This window comes from Nothoprocta perdicaria, unplaced genomic scaffold (genome assembly GCF_003342845.1).
Source record: "Nothoprocta perdicaria isolate Ctin4 unplaced genomic scaffold, notPer1 scaffold_46, whole genome shotgun sequence".
NCBI lineage: Eukaryota > Metazoa > Chordata > Aves > Tinamiformes > Tinamidae > Nothoprocta > Nothoprocta perdicaria.
In genome coordinates this window covers 2,351,975-2,375,261 of record NW_020455710.1, presented here as the reverse complement: position 1 = coordinate 2,375,261, position 23,287 = coordinate 2,351,975, and the positions used below count along the sequence as shown (strand labels likewise).

The 23,287-nt window shown below is 40.3% G+C and overlaps 1 protein-coding gene across 1 annotated transcript in view; it reads right to left on the bottom strand.

Annotated features, from left to right (window-relative positions):
• ANKFN1 (ankyrin repeat and fibronectin type III domain containing 1) overlaps positions 1 to 23,287 on the bottom strand; it is a 55,907-nt gene that overhangs the window by 13,420 nt on the left and 19,200 nt on the right. The window contains exons 5-11 of the mRNA XM_026046922.1: positions 16,842 to 16,939; positions 15,836 to 15,926; positions 12,050 to 12,157; positions 6,456 to 6,555; positions 5,706 to 5,838; positions 5,284 to 5,400; positions 1,666 to 1,881 (exon numbers count right to left, since the gene is read on the bottom strand). Coding sequence (XP_025902707.1) covers positions 1,666 to 1,881; positions 5,284 to 5,400; positions 5,706 to 5,838; positions 6,456 to 6,555; positions 12,050 to 12,157; positions 15,836 to 15,926; positions 16,842 to 16,939 — 863 coding nt within the window. The remainder of the gene's footprint in view (positions 1 to 1,665; positions 1,882 to 5,283; positions 5,401 to 5,705; positions 5,839 to 6,455; positions 6,556 to 12,049; positions 12,158 to 15,835; positions 15,927 to 16,841; positions 16,940 to 23,287) is intronic.

The window sequence follows — 23,287 nt, the reverse complement described above, 5'->3', positions numbered from 1 at the left end:
GGAAAAAGCTGTTTGCTGGGGAAGGCAGCAGAGGGGCTGCATAAGCCGCTACTGTCACCAAAGAAATGCACGTAGAGCCACAGCCAAGGTTTCTCAAAATACATGTTCTGTATCCCTTGCTATCAATAGGGAAATCTCTACGAGCACGGGGGATGTTGGTTTGCAAAGTTTAATTAATGGCTACGTTTTCAAAACAAACATCTCCATCAGCAAAAAGAGCTCGGAAAGAATTAATACCGATGGCCTATTCGCTGAAGTCAGGAGACGTTTTTAAGGCTACAGCAATCCCTAAAGACTAGCCTAAAAATGATGTCTGCTGCCATCCTTAGAAATGTGTGCCTTTGCAGTGGGTGAGGATTAAGACACCTGGCCTTATGCCTTTACTCTTGGAACCATCAAATTATCTGCCAATGCTATGCTTGGCTCTGACCACTGCAATTAGACCCTCATTTTCACAAGCACTTCATGAACAAAATACCCATTCCATGATTAAGCAAGTAATACAAGAAAGGGTGGGCATTAGATAGGAATGTGTAAACCATTAGGGGAACATTTTTTCCACTAGGATCTCTGTGGAAATCTGATCAGGCCTGTATTGTGGGTTTCCTAATATAAAACTTTTGCCCAGATTGACATTTTTCTACACCTTTAACACATTTTAATACAGTAAATCTAACATAGAGCAGGTAAGTTTTATTGTCTTTCGGAAATTTTTTAACGTTCCTAAAACTTGGTAATGTGTATTTTGATCGCCTGTCAGTTTCCGGTATCAAAAACACAGTTTCTCTGAAAAAAAATTCCTCTCATTCAAGAACTAGCCACAGCAGTCGTCATCTAAGGTGACTAAAGAAGAAACTAAAACAACACTTTATCTTATGTTATTTTCAGTAACTACGCAACTTACTAGTTTCAGAGAGAAAAGAGACTGGTAATGACACTTAATGAGAAAAAAGTTGCTGTTACTTATAGAAAATATTTATTAATCCTACTGTGAACTATACAGATGTAAGGTGATTTGTAATGGTGCTGTAAAGCTGTGATACTCCTTTTTTTTTTTAAGTGGAAGCGACTAACCATGGTCCAGGTCCAATTCTTTATCTTGGTTCCATTCTAAGCCTAAAGTCTGTCAAGCCTGTTAGGCAAAAATTACATGTGAGATATGCTCAGTAAAGAATTCTTCAGCAACTAAATGGGGTTTCTGAGAAACTCTGAACCCCAAAGAACAAGTTGATGAAGAGGAATTGCACAGTTTTAAAACATACAACTTTTAATGTTCAATGTTGGATGGAAAAATTGTACAGAGTGCAGGCACTGTAAGCATCTGTATAGGTGCTTAAGAACATCCTAGAGAATTTTGAAGGGTTTTATATCCCTTACTAGAGAATATTATCACGTGGTTTCCCCAAACTGATAGAAATTGTACCATTCTTTACTAGAATTTAAAAGCTATTTCTTTAGAGTCTTATGAATATTATACATATTAAGGATCTGATCCTAGCCCCACTGCAAGTAATATAAGTCTTTGCTCTTAATGGGAATCTTGCCATTGATTTTATTGGGCACTGGATTAAGGCCTAAAATTCTAGAAGACTCTTCCAAAAATCAGTGCTCTGGCACAGGCCACAAGAAAGCAAACAACACAGGGCAGGAGAAGCAAAGTACTACCTGGATAGTTATAAGCAAGATGTCTAACGCTGTTGGCTCCTCTGGAGTTGAAAGGGATTTCCTTTGGCTTTGTAGTTTGCAAATCTGCATCCATTTGCCATTAAAATATGAATAAAGACTCTCCACTTCTCTTATAGTAATTATCAGGATATTGCCATGTCGATCCTTGATGGGCTCATAATAAACTCTGCCCAAGTTGTGAGTTCCCAGCAAGTTCTAGAAAGTAAACAAATTATAAAATCATAGTTATTTACTGTGAATCAGACAATGTTTTTTGAAACAACTGTGCTTCCTGAAATCACAATGAGCTTTCTTGTTAACTTCAGGAAAAGCTGAACACACAGCACTCCTCAAACCCTTGCTCTGTGGGCACATCATTCAGTGGCAATAGTACAAACCTTGCCCCAGGTTGCATTTGGGAACTCAGTTATGGATCCTCCATTTTTTTGTTCCAGTAGTTTTAGTATAAAGATTAATGGATCAGTATGATCATTATGATCTCTATTTGTGCCCATGTGAAAACAGAGTGTGCAGTTTTCAAAAGCTGTTGGTCTCGCAATGATTCTTTTGGTCCTCTGGTCAGACCCTCTGGTCTCAGCAGTGAAGAGCTAGACGCTTTACCTTAAGTTCCACACACCCACAGACTTCAGGGATTCTGCTATCCCCAAATCATTCATATTGGACACTTCAAATGCCTTCTGTTAGGGTCATTAACTATAATCTCAGTTTTCTGTTCTGTTTTAAAATGATGCAGATTTTTCTCAGCAACAAAAGCAAGAGGCCCTCATATCTGAGCTGAAAGTAAATAATGCTGGAGCTGAATGATGGAGCATGCTAAGCAACACACAGGAATTTCAAGAGCCACGGACCCTTTTACTGCAGATACCAAGAATGTGCTAGACAAAACCAGCAGAACTAACAAACTCCTAACGCAAAGCTCTCCAGGAAAATATGTGAGGATTAAAGAAAAGTAATTTTAAAAGACTTCACATAAAAAACATAAAATACATATTTTGGTCAAAATCCTTTTCCTCACACAGGAAGGCATCTGCTTATAGGTGCAAACACACTCACTCCAGTGACCAGCCACTGAAGAGATTCCCAGATGTCTTAAAGAAAAATGCCTAACATTTAAAATATGCTCATTACTTTGGGACTTTTCAAGAGGTCTCCGGTAAACTGGATAGGGACAGGAGCAGTTTAAAATGAAAACCTGAACTCACAATGTAGCACACTACTGTATATTTAGAGAAGTGTAGACCTCTACATTAACTTAATGACATTGTAAACTAAGAGATTATCCAGAATTTACTTATGCTTAGCAGACAATATTTATTTAGAAACTATATTATTAAGCTGTTTATAAACTCCAAATAGTCAACACAGAAGCTGCCATATATGTGGCATAACTTAGCTAGTTCAGCTTTATGCATCCTTCTCTAGGGTGTGCTGTTGAAGATTAGCTTCACTATATCCTCTTTTACAGGAAACTTTTCTGATGGTTTGGGTAGGCTCCATAACTGAGTATCTTAGGTATGTATTTCATATTAATCTATGTGCCCATCCGTGGAACAAATCATTGCAGCTAGGTGTTAATCATCTAGTCATCACATTGGTTTAACCATTACAATATATGAATGTGCCTAAATGCAAGAGAAAACAGACCTTTACAGTCACTGACAACTCTCTGAGTGGCATTCCAGCAGGAAGAAAGGCAGTAGGTACATGAGCACGAATACAGTTAATTCATACACTAAGAAGTTATGTGTATGCTCCTCTTGCATCCCTTGTGTTTGGTTTGCTTTGTTGTCTAGTATTAACAGCAGGCAAAATTACAGTCCCTGTTGTCTCTGGATCCACTGATGTAGCCCTCAGCAGCTGTGTTGTCACTGATCTTTTCAATTCTGCCCTGCATTCCCGTGGAGTCAGTCTGTTACTGCCTCAATAAAACGTATTCAAGCGCATAAACTTTACTGAGATCTTTCAGTTGGTGGATCCCACTAGGCCACATGCCGTTAAAGGCTGGCAGATCATTGATAATGCATGTGTTCATCAGGGGACCACACTAACAGAACAAACACTAAGGACAATAAATTTTCCACAAATTCTACAGAGCAATATACCCCACACGGGCATATTTACCATAGCTCTGCACTTCAAGTTCTGTTTGTAACACTGCTGCTAGTGAGTAATAGCACTAGGAATTGCGGGCAGCTCACAGGGCGGTCTCTGCATATTAGCACCACTCCAGTAAGGAAAAATCCGCGCTGGAGAAATGAAACGGAGGTAACCCAAGGAATACGGGCTACCTAGGCTGAGCTAACCCCCCTGCAGGGAACAGGCAGCAGAGAGAGTTAACGCTGGCTCTGGTGACAGCTCAGAGGACTGACAAGCAGCTGCTGCTTAACGCAGGTGGTCCCCTAATAAAGGTGGAGCAGGCTGGCATGCCATATATTTCGGGACACTTTGGGGAAATCAGTCAAGACAGGTGGCTGCCCAGAAAGGCTACTCCCCTGGATGGATTTCTTTGCAGAAAGATGGAAAACAACCCTCACATGGATATTCTTAATAATACCCACAAAGTATGTGGCTCTCATAGCTGCTATAAACCCCAGGTTATTACACGGGCTGGCAATAACTTGAAGGATGGCTGCATGGCTAAAGCACAAGCCCAACTGTATGAAGATCAACCATTCTCTGATTCTGTGATCTGCATTAACTCCAGGATCGCATTTTATTATGCAATGTCCTCAAATCAATGAATTTTAAAAGAATACTATTATTAGTAATTATTTGCATCTGAAAGCTTTCGGGGAGAATACGGACACATAAGAAGAAGCCAGCTATGAGGTACAAACAAAACAGGGGAGAAAGTGAGGCCTGGGCATCCTTTTTCTATAAGAAATGCAGGGCTCCAACGCAGTTTGATGGAGGTTGCTGTGTAAATTCCAGGATTGCCTCCTCCTGTAGTCCAGGATATGGATTATTCGACAGTGTCACACGACCCACAACACCGTAGTCCTGTTGTTGTTTGTCAGACAGGGTGGCTCTGGTCTAGAAGCTGTTCTTGAGCAGCTTGTAAGACACAGGAGAATGAAGAACCCCATTTTGGCAACCTCAGCACCCTTCCTGACCTACTTCGCTAAGTACCCAGATAGCACAAGGGAGTATTAAGCCTCAATGAGAGTTTAAATGCTTCATTAATATATTAATGATGAAAATGGAAGAGGGAAGTCCAGAGGAAGACATCAGCAAAATCAATGCAGGATGCTGATCAGTGAATATCAGGGTTACAACTCTTGCATTCCCATTCTTCAAACCCACTGTCTGGGCACAGGATGACCACATTTGTGGTCATTATTTACTATTTCACATCTATTTGTTTCCTCTTCTGCCGCTATTATTTCTTTCCTTCCTTTTTTTTTCCTACTAGTTACCATTAGTGCAACTCCTTTCTTCCAGTTGGCACAACAGGCTCAGGAACTCACTTCACTGTGATAATGTTACTCCAAAGAATAGGTAAATGAGAGTGGTGCAGCAAGGACAGCTGGCAATACTTCCCCTTAGATACCAGAAAGTCATTGAAATTAATAGCTGAAAATATGCAAGGCAACCGACCTGGAGCTGTGCTGCTGCTGAAAGCATCTTTTGCCTGGCCTGAAGTGTTGTTGATGAGGACACGGATATAGACATATTCTGCCTCAGCCATCTGATATCATCCCACATACAGGACAGCTGCAAAAATATATGTAGTTCAGTCAGTCTTTGTTCCCAGTATTTGCGCAAACAGAAATGAAAATAAAAGCTTTCTGGACTTGTAAAAATCAGCTCATCTTGTTCATCAATTTGATTTTCTAAGATGGCAATAAGCTGCCTGGATTGAAACAGATACAAATCACAGGCACAAGAGGTGAGGAAAGCACTTTGTCATTTACCTTCTCAGTGGCATCATTTCATCTACTAAGAGTGATGAGTTGAGGCCCATGCAAAATCTAGCATCAAATCTGTAGAAACAATATATGAAATGGGGCTCCTATTACCTTTGTGAACCACAGGAAATCCTGCATAATTGAACTACTGTGAGAGTCATCAATTTCCACGATTGGAATTTGATCTTCATTAGTTACCAATAAGTTGTCCTTGTAAAAAAATATAACGGATAAGTAGAGTCCCCTAAAAAAAGACAGAAACATTATATCAACCACCTTTCATGCCTATCAAATGCACACCAAATTTTAGCTAATATAAACCTTAGCCAAAGAATCACAACTTCTGTGTTACACAGATCATGCAGTTTCAGCCAGTGAATTCTGAAAAATACTTGGGAGGCACATCACTTCAGACTACAAAAGCCTAACGTATTAGGGAATACTAGATACTCTGCTTCTGGCCAAGGGGATATTAATATCTATTAAAACAGCTTATCTGTGTCCTGCATTATATGCTATGAATGAAGTAAATTTTACAGTCTCAGAGCAGCCAGAGGCAGTACTTCAAAAAATACTAACTGTATGGTTGTATTTGCATACAGTATTTCACGCTGTAACCATTCAAATCCGTTTTCAGTAAAACCAATGAAGAGATTGCTATTAATTTCGGGAGGAACTGGAATGTTATTTTCCACATAGGTGCATCAATCTCACATATGTGCAATTTCATCAGGTTTACTGTGATTCTGTTTATTTGGGAGTAAAATCTGGTTACTTCTATTTTGAGGTGCTTTTCACTATTACAAAAAAAACCAGTAAGATAAAACTCATCATATTTAGGAGATAAAAGGTATGACAAACCGTTTGAGAGTCTTCACAAACTTGTTTGATGAATGGAAAAGATGCTTCAGGCTTCTAGATACTGATTGCTTGCGACCAGCATTCTGTAATTTAGAACTTTCTAGAATGGAAAATAAAAACCAAACCCAGCACTTAAATTTCAGTTAGCATCTCATAACGAACCTTTGTCGCTTAAATCATAGTATTAAATTTCACTGTGTGATCACTTTATTCCTCTCAACAGAGAACATTTAGTGACATGCTCATAATACAACCTTTTGCTTATATTTTCATTATCTTGGTGGTATGGGTAATTAAACAATTTCCTAAATCCCAGAAAACTCAGACTCACTAAAAATACTGGTTTGTTCCTAGGAAAAATTTATTTACTATGATTGGAAAATAAGAACAATGAGCAAAATTAACTGTGAAATTCTACCTCAGTTTTGCAGGGTCAGGCTATGTTCTCGTTATCTGAAGCATGGATACTTATTCAGATTGAACTTAGAAACACTTTGAGGGTCTCCCCTCTCCCGCCTGCTGAAGGTGCTGATCAGTCTGCTCACGTGTTCTCAGACTAACATATTTCCCTGTTACCTCCAATGCAAAAAGAGAAGGTGTCTTCTTACTGAGTTCTAAGTTTGAATATTTAAGGAACATCTAAATTTGCTCCTGTCAAAACCCCATCTGTGGAAGTGCTCAACATATCTTTAAATGATGAATAAATCTGCACCGTAATTTGCACATTGAACACCACAGAAAGAAGACACATTGTTAGCATAATTATCACGCTGCTGAACAGCAAGTACAAAGAGAACAAGATTTTACTGGGGCTGAAATCACACAGTTCAGATATATATTAGATCACCAAATCCACTGTCTTTCCAGAACAAACTAGCTCTTCATGGCATATTCTCTGATGTGCTGTTCAATTTAGTTTCCACAATCTCTGCTGAACCCATGACTGCTCCTTTGAAGTAGTTGATTTTTATTTTCATTTTATTTTTTTTTAAATTTCATTCTTTTATCTAGTCATATCTCCACAGATCCACTGTGAGTTTTTTTCAGCATTTCACAATAATGTAAACCAAACACTACATGAAAACCCCTATCTTACTGGTTCCTTTTTCCAAGGTTAAGATCTATTGAAGAATATTAAGTTCATCCTAATTGTACAGTTTTCATTTTCTTCTATATTAAGGGCAGAGGGAATAGAAGAGGAAATTGCTAACTGCAAAGCAACATAACTGTGAAAAACATCCAGAGACTTCAACATAAAGCAGTAAAGTAAGAGGGCACCTTGCAAGTGAAATATGTTATTGGTCTATTCAGTGGTTTGGGTTTGCTCCACAGCTTCTTAGAAGCCAGCAGCAGAAGAAATGATGTAAAGCTACATGAAATCTGTTAACTTCCCTCTCACTGCTGTTTGCTTTTGTTTTACTGTGTAGTGCATTTAGAAGCCAAAAACATGAACCTGGGATTACAGGACAATTTAGAGCCACAGGAAATGGAACATTAACAGTCTGTTATTTAATTAAGTAATAAATAACAGAGAGTAACCTGGATAGTAAAACATCAGTAACGACAAAATAAACTTATATTAATAAATGATACATCGACTGAGCTGTGACCTCTTTCAATAAAAGCTCAGGAACAAACATGGCCTAGAAGAGATGAGAGAATTTTCAGAGATTTAGACTGGGAATATTCAACTCTGGATTGAAACAGGAAATGAATGGGGTGCATTTCCAATGGGCGTGTTTTTTTCTCTTCTAGGGCAGATGATATGTGTCTTTGTTGTTCACTTAACTACCCCGGATGCTTTAGGCAGCATAGGCAGGTTGCAGAGCCACCCTGCTCTGCCGGGGACCGCCAGCACTTGGAGCTCTTAGTCCTGCCGCGAGACAAGCGGGTGCCTCTCCCAAGTGGGGTAAATGTGAAGGAAATGGAATAACATCAGTGAAAATTACCTAAGGAGAGATTTCAGCCCCACAGATCTGCCGGTCTGCGGAACAGCTAAATATCTTTTAGGGTGATGTTGAATAATGAAGCAAAGCAGCACAAGACGAGGTAGATCCCACTGAAACCCTAGTGCAGAGCATGAAGTGGGGTGTTTTGCTAACTGGATAACTTTCTGAAAACAGATTAAATAATTGAAGCTTCTAAACAAATTCAAACTCAGTTTAAAGCTACACATTTGTAGTGGTGCCGACAACTGCCAATGGGATAATGCACATGGAGACGTAACACCATGCAGAAGTTAAGGGCATAAACAGCAGGCAGACCCCTCAGTAGATGCTATGACTCAAGATCATGACATATTCCATATTACCTCACCTCAAGATGGGATGTCTTTCAAAGGGCAATTCTGTACCTCATGAAGAAGCTATAAGCAGGACAATCTTGTTACTGGGAGGTGCTCTGGGGACTGCAAAGTCAGTAGTTGAAATCCTAACTTCTTAAATTCCCTACCTGAAACTCTCGGGCTATGGCCTGGTTCTCAGTCCTGTTTATGTATATTTTCACAAATAATTATAATCAAAACTTTTAAAATGCCATATGGAATCAGAGATCCTCCTCATCATTAAATGTAATAAAAGTATGTGGCCTGCTTGTGAATCAAATTACAATTACAGCATTTTCAGTTCATTCCTGACTTGTCTAGTAAAAGGCATTTCAACTAAATTTCAGAAAGAAAATATCTGGTAAGCATTTCAGTGAAGAGTTGGGTTCCTTTCTTAATGAAGCATCACGCAATTACTTAATCCACTCAGAACTGTTTAGAATGAATGCTCAATAGGAAAAAAACAAAATGCTTAAAAAATACATTTGAAATGTTGCCAGGACATACAATTGTACTAACTCCGTTACGATAGCCTGTAGCACGGTATTATGAAGACAAATGGATGAGTGTTGTTTGTAATCATTAGGGTTTTCCAGAAGATTAAACATATGAAAGCAAAGCTTCCTAAGTAATTCCCTAGGAGATTTCATGATATCACAGAGCAGGTTCAAAAGCAACAGCTGATCTAATTCCAAAAGCTCTTAAACTCACTGTACATTCCAGTGTATTCTTCCTGGTATTTTCGTAAGCTTGTTTTCTTCAGCCTCTGAAATGCAAAGCATAGGGCAGAACAGCAGGCTGCAGCGCAAAGCTTGAATGAACAGACTTGAGCCAGAGATCTGTGAGGAATCCAGGCAATTTAACCCTCCCGATCACGCTGGAGCACTAGCACTTAGTCACCGTGCTGGTAACTCCTGCACACGGAGGCTTTTGTCTGTGTTCTCCACAGCATCTTCATCTTCAGGATCTATTTGCCCCTCTCGGTTTCTGTCACCGTCCTTGTGTTCCTCCTCCTCTCCCCGCCTGGCAGCTGAGCAGCGGTATCCCCACGCGGGAATCATTTCTGGGCACGCCAGGGTGCCAAGACGCCAGGTTGAAATCTGTCCTCGCTATCACCTACTTTTCCATCCTACTGTTTGTTCCGTGCAAGGTTCAATTCTGCTCTTATTTATCAGGAAGAGTGACTGCAAGCACATTCAAAGATATCCCATAAGCAATTCCCAGATATTTACTTGCATCTCTAAAACAAATGGGGAAACCAGAGGTAAAAACTATTTTTATCTACACAGCAAAGACTGGATAAACACCAGGCTAGGTCCTCAGCTTGTGTGAAATAGCAAATTCATGTTGACCTCTATCCATGTCAGTCCAATCATGTTAATTTATATTCACTAAGAATCTAGCCCTGACCTCTGTATTATATTAAGTGAAAACCATTATGAGGGCCTGTCAGTCAGACACAATAGCCTATCTCAGATCCTTGATCAAACTTCTTGGATTTTGCTGAGGTTGATAAATTCCTGCATCAAATTTCAGGGTCAAAGTGACAGTACAATTCTTACTTCTGCAAACCGTTTGTCCAGGTTCTTCAGCAAATTACTGAAAAAAGGGATCGACAGCAGCCATATCCTTCAGGGAAGTCTTAGAGCCCATCCTTTTATGGCACAATCTTGATTTGTTCAAACCACACAACTGTATTACAAGCAATTGTATTATTTTATTTGGTTGGAGGCAAGGGTGTTGCTCAAACTCACTCCACAATGTAGCACTGCCATGTATAATGTCACAGATCCTGTTTCTTATACGCAAGAAAATGTTCTGAGATAAACAAATCTTCTATATTGTTGCTATGGATTATTAAGGAAAAGGAGTTACAAGATCAGCTATACTTTGCTTTTAGACTGGAGTTAATTTCTGGAGCAGAAGAATTTTATAAGCAGAAGGCATTAATATAATCTTAAAAGAAGTGATTTTCTGTCTTTTTTTTTTAATAATTGCTTCTGTTCAGGCCTGGTATGTCAGTTAAACAATTTATTCTAAGGATATTCTCAGATGTTCCATCATTTATTCCATGTTGACTAGGCAGGTGGCCTGAAAGACCTGATAAATGTACTAACTTCAGACACAGGAAACTATACCATGGATAACTGCTTCTTTAATAGGATGAAAAACCCATGTAAGAAATAAAATACATCATCTGAATCTCTGCTACCCAGGCCACCTGCAAGTGATAATGTTTGTATGAATTTTAATTAGAGAAACAACATTTTCTTGCAATATCTCCTTGCCCTTTCCAAGCAACAGAGCTGAATAGTTAAAGTTGCTATGGTTACAATGGGTTGTGGCAGACTGTGGATCATCGTGATGGTGACATATTTGCACATAAAGAACAAAGGCTGCATCTTTCCATTACAGCCAGATGATTTTAGTCCTAAGTATTTCTAAGAATTTAAATCAATTGATGCAACTTGGAATATAACAGTCACACTAGGTGAAGAAAAAAAAGAGAATCTCATGGTAATTTAACTCCTCAGTTTAAAATAAGTTCCTTTGCTACAAAGCATTATTCTAGTTAGAAGTTTATTTTAAGAAAATAAATAGCAACTTTTCAACAACCCATATAGAACAGGAGTTTTTATATAGGCTTTAGAAAGAATGCCAAGCTTTTGCCTTGGCTCCTGAGATATTAAAGGCACAGTCTGTTTCTCATGAATGAAGAGCAAAGAACTGGCTGAGATTCGTACTCTCTCCCAGTTTTTGTCCATTCTATTTGCAAATGTAGCAACTGAGCCTTCCCACTGCACTGTGCAACTACTTTTCATTATACATTGGCATCATATCCACTAGAATACTTAGCGACTTCCATTTAGAGTCAGCCAAGTCCCCTCTTTTGATCCAAGGCAGTTGTTAACTTTTCAAAGTATTTCTTTATATGAAAAAAATAAAAGAGAAACCCTTGAATCAAAACATTTCAGTGGAATCCTGTGCGACAATGATTCGTAAGAAAAAAACAAATCAATAGGTGTGTACAGTATAGAAAGAGGGAGGGTGTGTCTGTGCTTGTGTGCATTCTAGCTTGCACATGTTTTCATCCAACTAATTTCAAGGGTTAAGAGCAAGATAGTGCACTAAAGTGAATCCAGATGGGCCAATACTAATATCTTTCTTTTCCTGATGAATGAGAAGGTATGACCTAGTTACAAAACTGCTAAAATTACAGGCGCCACAGAGGCTTCAGCTGGTGCCCTACCACATAGATATTTATCCTTACCTCTGCAATTATAATGCTGATGAGCTGCTCGAACCTGCTGAAGGAGACGTTCCAGGGCCTCAGTGTGTCCCCTGTGCCGAGGTTCTCTTCCACTGCAGTCTTTCCAGTCTATTGAACAAAGGAAATAAACAGAAATGAAACACAAATGAGCAAGAGAGGGTTTTAAAAATATTTTCTCGCCGCTGCTATTTCTTGGCTTCAGAGGAGTCTTATATCTGGGCATGCAGCAAAAAAATGGCAGTTGTTTTTAAGAGGGCTGTTGTTACTTCTACAATAAGCTTCTTCTGCCTCATGCCAGAGAGGTAATTAATCATAATGATTGCTAACAAAGAGCTCATGATCGGCTCCCAGAAACTCCTGTAGTGACTGGCTAGACAACATCTATTTCTCTTGGGCCCGTGAACGGCCCCTGTTCCTGCAGTGTCAGAGCTGCTCTGAGCCACCAGCGCCCTGACCCTGGCAGTACCTCGTGGAGGTACCGGAGGTACCGGTGCTGCTGCCGCCACCTTTCACCGAGGCCCCGGGAGGCTAAATGACTCTCCTGCAGTTATGCAGGAAACCCATTGTGAAGCAGAGAATGAGCATCTTCCTAGGGCCAGAGCCCGCTCTGCAGGCACACGGAGAGGTTCTGAATAAAAGCACTTTTGGAAACCTGCTCCAGCAAAGAGCACTGACCGCTGGCAGTGCTGCCCTCGGGTTTGCCGGCTGCTCAGCACTGCACTCATGAGGCAAGAAGCTGCCGTTTCCGTCCCGCATCCCTTCAACCTACAAAAGACTCTGTTTTCATTCTTGTTGGATTCTAGTTACAATCTTAACCTTAAGAAAAAAAAAGAGAAAAAGAAAAGGAAAAAAAAAGCAGCAGACAACCCTATCACAGCTGGAGGCATGTAACTGCATCTCAGAGAGTTTTCTAATTCCAGTTTTGGCTGTTTTTACATTTTTATTATAATGAGAAAAAAAAATCCCACCACAATTTGCTAGCCTAAGCAGTGGTGGCTGATGAGGGTATCAGGAGATGTGTCTGCGGGCCGAGCAGCCCTGCCTCCCCTCGCTGGCACCGTGGCCGTGGCCCTGGCCCTGCTCACCGGCACCCCGAGCTCTTTGCTTGCTCACTCACCCAGCTCAGGTTGCAGCCCAATCAAACACTCCTTCCAGCGAGCTCATTAGGCCAGCAGTATAAAAGGGTGGGAAGAGAAGGCAAAGGATGCTCTGGTAGCCTGTGGCACTCAAACAGCTGCACAGTGTCTGTCCTGCATAGGCTACTGCAGAGCTCAAGAGTCAGCTGCATTATCGCTCTGTGTGGGGATGTCTGTTCTCAGCTCTCCTCTGTGCAGTCAAGAAGTATGATCTGGAAATCACCAACCCCAAAGCAGTTTGGGGAGAGGAAGCAGTAACACTTAGAAGGCGATTTTCTAACCTCCAGGCTCCCAGATTTTTTGAACCTGCAGATTGCCGACTACCTTTCAAGTGACATGGAAATCAGACCAGCCCTCTTCATGGCCATCGCTTACACGCTCATCAAGGGGCCTACAAATTTTCCTCTCTTCCATGGTTTCCTGGAGCAGCTGCACAGCACCGGCCACAGCTTCTTGGGCTGCTGGAGTCCATGTGTGGGAAACAGGCAGGCAGTGGCAAGTGCTCACTGGTTTTGTGCTGCAAAGATGCATCTCCAAGGATGTCACTGAGCGTTGATGCTCTCAGATTGGAATAGATCAGCTTTAAGCCTTGCAGCTTTCATTTCCCTTGCATATTCTTCTGGCTGCCATTACACTGTTGTAGAGTGTTAATTTATTTCCATTTAATTTTTAGCTTAGGGCCACATTCTGTTATGCAACACCAGTGTAATTTCAGGTTGTTTTCTTCTTGCCAAGCACAGTCTGTTTGATAGCTTTCAAAACCAATGGTGAAGGCAGCCATGTGGATAAACTCTGTCCCCAGTAACTGCATCAGTAAATAGCATCTTGTCGCCCAAGCTAAAATTGTGATACTAGTATTACTTAGTTAAAATAATTTACATTTAGGCTCTGAGAGTCTCGTTTGCTGTTAAACGTAAGCATGTGTCACTAAGCATACTTAATGAAAACACCACATTCTTGCCAGCTATATGCAGTGAGAGCTGAGCCTGCCTAATGCCTCAGTATTCACCAACAAAGAACACATACACATAGAGCCATGAAGCAACACTGCTCTTTGCCACAAACTCTCCAAAGTTCCCATGCGTATGAACAGATGCTCCTGTTCTCCCTCAAGGAAATCCAAGACTCCTTTTATTACCTTGCTTACCTTTCAGAAAGCACCACCACACTCATGGTCCAAAGGGCTTCAGCAGTACTCTAATGGATGCTATAGGCCCCAAAGTTGGGGACTTCTTGAGTTCTGAGCAGCTGCGTGTGACAACGTGGCCCTAGTTCTGACAAGTCTAGGACTTTTTCACAGAGCCCAGAATCCCTGAGACACTAAACATGGAAAAATGAACTTCATTCTCTAGACAGTTCTTGTGTAGATCCATTGGAATCTGCAGGAAAACCTCCCCTACTTCCCAATGCTTTGGACCTGGTCGATATTGTCAGACTCCAAAAGATTAGAAGCAAGCAGGAAAGAAGCAGGCAGGGAAGACAGTGCAGTAGGTTCAAAACAAAGTTTCTTATCGTACAAAGCTATAGTCTTAAATGCTGTATGTTTTGCCAGGAGTGCCTTTGATGCTTCTGATATTTATCGTGATATTTAGCTGACTAACAAGCAACTACTGTAAAACAGTCTTGTTTCTCAGCTGATGGAAATTTTTGGTTTGTGGGGCCAAATCCTGTGCAGTTACACTTGTATAAGGTCAAGGTAATTGCATGTCAGTGAGTTAATCAAAACAAGTTCATGCTAGTGAGTCATCACATAATCAAGATTAGAATTTTGTCCCAGGACTGTGGTGTATTTTTGTTCTCAAATAGATTTCTTTGATAAATTTCTTGGGTATGGGAGAACAAAATTTGAAACAAAACAGGACAATAGTACTGCCACAGCCTCATTTATCCAACCCTCTCCATTACCACTACTGAGAGAGAGCACAGCTTGCTTTATTTTCTCACATTAGCAATGAAGGTTATTAAATTGTTACATTAGTCTAATAAAAACAAGTGCTAATGCAATAAAATAAAAAGAAAAAAATGCCCACTTTACTGCGCTAATCAATATAAGGGAAGCTGTAACATGCCTAACTAGTTCAGTGAACACTAAGGCTAGAAGAGTGACTAACAACAGAATGTGATTTCACAGATCAGAAAAAGCAGGAGAAATCATAGTCCCAGTGATTTAGAGAAAGCCTATCAGAGGTGTGTAAAGAAGGAAGGCTTTTGGACATGTCTTGAATATTTTATTGCTTCAGGGCTAATCCTACCAGAAAGCAACATGAGGTTACTCATGTTGGATGCATCCCTCAACTTCAGCAGGAACTAACATCTGCAGAACTGGCCAGGGAATGCTATCTATAATACCACAAACCAAGCTCAAAATAGCAGAACTTTATTTGAGAAATGAAGGTCAAAATCATTCTAATTTTTCTTCAATGTTTGTGTACAGTTCTAAATAAACATCATTTGTTCATCAAAACATTGAAGAAGAATAAAAGAAAAGGCAAATTAATATGCATATGTAATTATTTTGCTTATTTTGGTGGGAGGACAGAAATGAGTTTTATTTACTTAACATGCCAATAAAATTTATCAGACTCCATAATACTTGACTTTTTTTTCTCGGTGAAGAGCAAAATTAGGTGGGTACACAAACTCAACCTACTTGAAGGAGAAGCATATACAGGAGTAGATTTGCGTGGAGGTCCCCATCCTCTCATGTTGTATGCGGAAACATGGACATAATATCTCTGGCCCTGCAAATGGAAACAAGGGAAATAAAAACCAGTGCTGGCCTTGAAATCTTAACTATAATAACTAGATAGTTGTCTTTCCCGAAGTTTTTTTTTTCAAATCTCGTAAGTAGCTTTCAGTTGTGTCAACAGATGCCTCATGATGGATTGAAACATAATTCACAGATCTGAGAACAGGTGATTTGCTGAGATTTAGCAGAGTGCATCAATGCCAACTGAGGAACTGCAGTCTCCTCTACTGAAGCAAACCACTGGGAACTCTTACAATCAGGCATAAAGAATAACAAATTCCCCTCTCCCCTGTAGTATCTGACAGGGTCCATGTGCCAACACAGAGACTGAAGAAGCTTCATTTGGCTGCCACTAAAGTTGGTCAGACATTTATTACAAATTTTGATGTGTAAATCTAGGCCAATGAAGAATGTGTGCAAAAAACCCAGGTTTTCATTTTAAAATGGAAAGGATTTCAACTCAAGATCAAAGCCAATCACGTAAATCCCCATGTTTTGGGGCAGTAAAAAACAATTATACAGAAAGAATAAACGAAAACAAAAATGACTTCTCTTAATGTATCTTGTTCTTGGAAGAAGAAGAAGGGAATAAATCTTAGCTATTGGTCATCAGAGTCAGGACTCAAGGGCGTTTGATTTGCGCTAGGACTATCCTATGATCCAGACTCCAACAACTTTCATTCCAGTCTCTTCCTGATATGACAACTTATAAAACAGTTCATGCTGTCTGTCTATTCCTCTGCGACTTCCAGATTATGGATACCAGACCTATTATGCTTAATGACTGGAACGTATTGTTAGAGAAATGGCATTCTGCAGTTATTACCAATAGGCATGGATGCAAATATCTGTCTTGCATCACTAGTTGGGGGGGAATTGAGACCTAAATGAAAGATTTGACACTTACTGTTCGGAGACCTGTGATGGTACACCTCAAAGACTGAAGATTATCGATAATTATTTCACCAACCAAAGGACAAAAGTCTTCTGAACAGCTCCATTCCACTAAGAAGCAAATAAAAAGAGAAAATTAAACTAGGTATCTGTCCAAGCAATGGATTACTTGGACCTTACTTTAACCACTTTACAGATTTTCCATGTGAAAATGTTTAAAGTTAACATAGTATTTAGTGAAATTTTGTTCAGTAATTAACTTATGGTTGAATGTGTGTGAGAGAGAGAAAAAAAATATTGTTCAAATCTTTTAAAAAAGTATGCATAAAAATGCAGTGGCATCGAATTATTTTCTATCATTTGCCCTCATTTAAGCAACTGCCTTTTAAAGAAAGTGAAGTGGAAAAATATTGAGGATTTGGACCTGCTAATGATGTTGGGTAGTTTAGACACCCAGACCAACACTGAGTGCTGTTCTGCAATCCAATCTGCATGGGAGGCTCGGGCACTTGCAGAGAGCCCTTTGGGTTCCCCCGTGCTGCAGAACTCTCATCACGTCACACAGCCTTGCCTATTCCTTATAGAAATATCCGCCCTGGTCCAGATCTGGCACTCACTAAAGTCTCTTCGCTGGTCACAGTGGGCTCTGGCTCTGTAGTCCATGTTCTGTTCTGCTGTGGTCACTGAAATTACAGAGCTCCACAAGGACCTATTAAGTTTATCCACTTTCAAATTGAATTAACTGGCCCTAGGCTGACACATCCCTCCCAACCAGTCCCGAGGCCAGCCCTGCAGTCTGAAATACAAAGGGAACCTTTACCAAAGTGCTCCCATCAACCTGCAGAACCCGCTCATGTTCCTGCTTAAGAGGCTATGAAATTAGCCCCCTGCCGTAAGTATGGCTCCTCATTACCTTAAAAATCAACGTGAATGTAAAATGTATCAAACAGACCTTGAGGAACTACAGGATCATTAAAAAAAAAAAAAGAATATATGCAAGCAGGGAAAGGAGAATGGCCTCTTCTTCTTAAATTATATTTTAGAAATGACAGGTACCATGATTAGATCTAAGGTTAATCCCACAGTCATACCTTTGGGATTTAATAACTTGTTCCTTTAAACACTCTTCAGGTTCAGGCTTTCAGACAAACCTATCAAAAATGTAGCAAAATAATCTCTAAATTGTTCTACTACAAACATGGGAAAATACCATCAATCTTTTGGATTTGCACCAAAATAATTGGTGAAGAATTGAGCTCAAAACTTCTTCTTTAAGATACATAAAATAGGTTAGAGATTTATTTATTTATGTACTGGCATTAGAGAAAACATTTTAGACTACATAACAAGGCATGCATGTGAAAGCTTCACCTTCTCACTCTGAAAGCTCATTGTTTTTTACTACTATTTTCATATTAAAAGGTCTCACAGATTTTTTTTCCCAGCATCTACAGCATTTATATAAAAATGCTGAAGTACCAACAGCGCAGCTCATTTTTCCTTTCTCTACCACTCCCCTTCTGTGATTTTGCTTTGTGAATGCACAGTATGTTCTTCCATATTTTCTGCAAAGGAACATGATACTGTTTTTGTCTATTGTCTTTGAACTTTCTCAGTGTAAGATTCTGTAGTTTTCCATAGGTTTTTAAATACCCAATTACCGCCACGTTTAATGGCAGCTATCTCTATACATCAATATGAATATGTAGAAATTGCTACTGTACCATGTTGTAGAGATTTTGTTGTAGACTTCATTATAACAGTGCTTAAAAGTACTATTAAACTTGATGGTCTGTCAGAGTTTCCATTGTAAACCACGATTTTCAGGGTTTTATAACTGCAGTGTATTAAATCACGGAGGACATTGTACACATGCTGCTAACTGTGATAGCTCTCCGTTTTCCAAAAGGACAAAGAAGCCTTTCTTGAGCTGCTGAATGTTACTGACAGACTGGCAGTCACGCCAGGTGCCATTTGTCTTTTCAAGGAGTCATGTAAAGCAAGGTAGTGTCATCCCAAAGAGATTCACCGGCAAATCCTATTTGTTCAGTGCCATCCGTGGGCGCCCTGAGTGGTGACCCAGTACTCAGCGTGGGTGCCAGGCGCAGCCCAGAACAAGAGGCGAAGGAGCAAGAAGGAAGCAGCTTTAAATCACATTTGAGCTTCTCTAATTTTCTATTTTTTTCTGTTCTGTGGACTGCGGAGTACCCAGACACAAACTGGGAGTTCAAGAAGCGTATTTATGTGAGGGTAGTTTACACAAATAATTCTATCCTCTAAGCATCTACCAGGAAACACTGCTGCCCTATGCTTGACACATCATCTTAGCCCTTCCACTTCTACACCTGTGTTTTAGAGAAGCGCTCTGAATATTCACGGACCCTAATACGTTAATTAAGCTGGTACCTGTAGAAAACTACACACCCATGGTCTTTATCCTTACAATGAACCTAGATGTAACATGATGTCACTTTGCGCATAAGCCAATCCAGCATTAAGGCACTGACAAATCTTTGCCCACTTTTCAAGAGAGTGAAGTCTGGGAGAGACAAAAGTGGTAGCAAAATAAAAAGATGTACAATTCCTGTGATTTTGAAGTTCTTGGCCCTTTAAGTAAGAACAAAAGGCCGTCTAGAAAGGCTAAAAAGATTCATCCTTTTAGAAACTTGATATAAAAATCCTCAAGCATGAAAACTTGAAGCTGTAGAAGGTCCTTTGTAAGAGCCCAGGAACAAGGGCTGGTCTTGCAGACTGAACCGACTGTGCTGCGAAGGGCCTGGGAGCTGTGGGTGAGTTAAGGATGGCGCATGGTCCCAAGCTGCTCGGGCACCCGACAGGCCGCCTTTGTCTTGAACGCTGAATGTGTCCGCTGTTGCGGCTTTCCATCTGACACTTCACGTTATGTCAGAGCGAGGGGGGTTTCTTGTGTGTTTAATATATTGGTGACTATGTGTTTTAATGAAGGTGCCCTGTATTCCAGAGCTAGCGAATGCACGATGTGTTGCTGCGGTCGCCAAGATAAGTAGTAATTTTTAAATAAACAGCAGTATAAACAGTTACATAAAACTCATGTAAATTGCTGGCACATAATTTTAGACTGGCTTCAGTTATGTAACTTACTTCTGGCCAAGTTTTTTTTTTTTTTTTTTAAAATCTCAATTCGTACACTTAAAAATAAAGGGACAAGCTTCTTTTCACCTGTTTCTTTTCCACTCTCAGTCTTTCTGGTATCCTGACCACACCGTCAGCAGTTCACCAGAGACAGATGGACAGACAAGGGACGAAGGGAAGGTCCAAACACCTCCCGCCCTTACTGTACATCCACTTGGGAAAGGCCCATCGTCCTCTAAGCCAACAGCAGAAGCCACAAAAGAATTTGCCGTGTTTGTTTTCCCTTGTGCTTCAATCACCCCCTGAATTGCTGTGCAGATTCATTAGATTAAGGGACACGACTTACGCCGCCCAACTGGTGGGGATGTCTGCGCAGTGCGCTGGGCTGGGCTCTGGGTTTGAGTCCTTCGGGATCCTGCAGCAAAGACTTTCTCTCTTTCCTTTGCTCAAGGACATGTGATCTTAGTGAGTGTTTCCAAGGACTTTCAAAAAAATAATAATTACACTGTTCTGCAGCCTCCTTTGAAATGTAAAACCAAGAGCCCTTAAACCAGAAACCTCTTTAAAAACATCTTTTTCTCTCTGCTGATCTTTAAAAAATGATTACAATAATTTACACTCGTAGTGTCTTAGCAGTTTGATTCAAGGACATCAAACATTGTCATTTATGTGAATAAAGGCAAGATGAAAGTTCCTAAATTTAGATTAGAAGTATAACTCTAGTGGAGAGGCCCATGAAGCTGACCACCCACATAATGCAGTATTAATAGTTAATATAACTGTAAAAGTGCTGAATTTTGGACTTGACAAGACTTTAGGACAGCCAGTGCCAGACAGAACAGGCGTACAGACCTTGTCTATGCTGGAGAAATTTCTCTCATTATCACCAGTTGAACTAATAAACTACTCTTCCAGTAGTTCTACTCATAAGAAAGACAATGCGAGGTTTTAGGGTAGTTCCACCTGCACAAGCAGTGGCACAATTCATTTCACACAAGGCTTTCAAAATGAACCTGAACCTCTGATGCTCCCTACGTGGCATTATAATCCCATTTGTGACAACTGTGGTCCCTCTGGAGTTAAGTGACTTGCCAGGGCTCTCACAGCAAGCTACCTTCACATACCAGAGCTGAAAGCAGCACTCCTGGTTCATACCATCTTCCCCAGCTACTGCACAATAATATCCAAATTAGACAACAGCTTTTCCTCTCCCTTTTCCTTATATCCTGAAGCAGTCGTAACAATGAGCACACTGCACTGAAAATCAAATGCTTGAATTACGATCATTAATAACATACAAGGAGGATCTTGGAAAATTCCTAGTTTCACCAAACTACTGCGTCACTCCCTTTATGATTTTGTTCTGATAGTTTTGGGGGGTACAGAGAACAACTACATGATTAGATGGACAAACTCCCGTCCACAGCTGCCTAGCAATTCAAGACCTAGATGACAAGTCAGTCCTGGGTTCTACTTACACCATATCCACCATTTCCTGAGCTCAGCAAGACTCTGTATTGAAGAAAGATAAACAGGAATTGGCAGAGTGTCTCAGGTGGCAAAGATAACAGCTCATTCTGCAGCACTCAAATAGTAATCAGCGGTACGAAGAAAATCCAGGGTTTCTTTCATCCCAGTATCACCTATACTAAATCACTGCATAGCCTGTTTTAGATCACTGTACTAACAAAAGCTAAACAGGTTTCCCTAAAGATACTGTTGCCAAATCTTGGTCTGTGGACTACTGTTTCTCTGAAAGACGCATTTTGCAATTCAGATTATGAAGTCTTTCCTTAATGCAGCCTAGAAGAGACTGCTCAAGATCAGTTCGTTGGTTCACACAGCAGCAGTATCTCAGATGGAGAACAGAGATGACTGAAGAAGTTTGCATTTTTTCATTTGTTTTTTGCAAATCTGGGTTCTGGCTCTGTTAGCATCTCTCATGCTTGGAAGTTCTCCAAGGAATGATAGTAGCAAGAGGAGCCGCAGCAGCTGCACGGAGCAGGGAACCCAGCATGGTGTCTCCAGTGGGAGAAACAAAAAGGGATTTGGCAGTGAGCAATCTGTGTGTGTTCCCACTCTCCACAGAAAGCTTGTAATCCATCCATAAATGCAGGCTAACTCAGCATGTTCTGATTAGTGGCATTTTGCTTGATAAGAGTGTAGATAGGGACAATATGACACAAGCCACAACATTCACAGAAGGGATAGGTGAGCTTTTCATTTGTCTGCAGACTGGAATTCAGAGTCTAAGGGATTTAGGCATATTGCTGGGCAAATACAGAAGTTAAAACAACATATGACTACAAATTGTAGGTACTACACAGATCAAAAATTGAGTTCCTACCTGTCTTAAACTGCAGCCTTCTTTATTCTGGAACTTAGCTGTTATTTCAGTTGTCTCTGTAAAACTTATTCTAGACTTTTTGCACTGGAAGAGCAGAAATATTGGTAAGGTTGAAGAGGAATGAAGAAAAGGAGTGAAGAGCACCATGTTCTCCTGAAGGACATGACGGATTATTGTGCTACAGGGTGAAAGGGAAGAGCGTGGCAGACTAGACCTATAGAGCACAGCTTCATTTCCAATGTCCAGCGGTATGAGCGCAGAGATACTAGTTTTTGAGAATTTTTAAAATATTCAAATACTTTATTTATTTGCAGTAACAAGTAAACTTCTTCCCCTTTACCTTTTATCCCTGCTAAGAGTAACAGAAGAAATTAAAACACCTTTTCTGTTATACTGTTTCTGGATGTTCCTTTGGGTGAAGCCAGAAAAATCAAGGCTACAGGTGGCATCCTGACAGCAGGCTCAGCACCAAAGAAACATCTTTGCTTGATCATGGTTTCACCCATTCATTTTATGGCAGATATACATTACATACACGACTTATCATTTCTTAATGCAACAGAAAATATGAAAAGGAATGACTGTTTTCTCTGAGGTATGTGATTAGTGGTGTTCAAGTGGTAACAAGTCTTTATTTCACAGTACGGAGGTCAGTTACTGCAGTGGAAGACGGAATTTTTTTTCCTTTTCGTTCATGCAAATGAAATTTCTTACCGAGATTAACTGAGTTAATTAACTTACTAAGAATAACTGAGAAAACATGCTGTGGGGGTGCATACGGCCTTCCGATGTAGGGCAGTGGCTGAGAAGCTAACGTGCAGCTCCACGTTACATAAATGTAATGTAATACATAAACACGCTCCTGTTGTGAACAGGAGAGCGGGAGAAAATACCCGTCAGAACTGTGAAAGGACCTGCGGAATAAAGGAAACTCTCACAAAAAGGCTGGGGAAGGTGCAGCAGGCTCGGGCTCCAACTTGCAAACTCCCACTCTCAGGGGG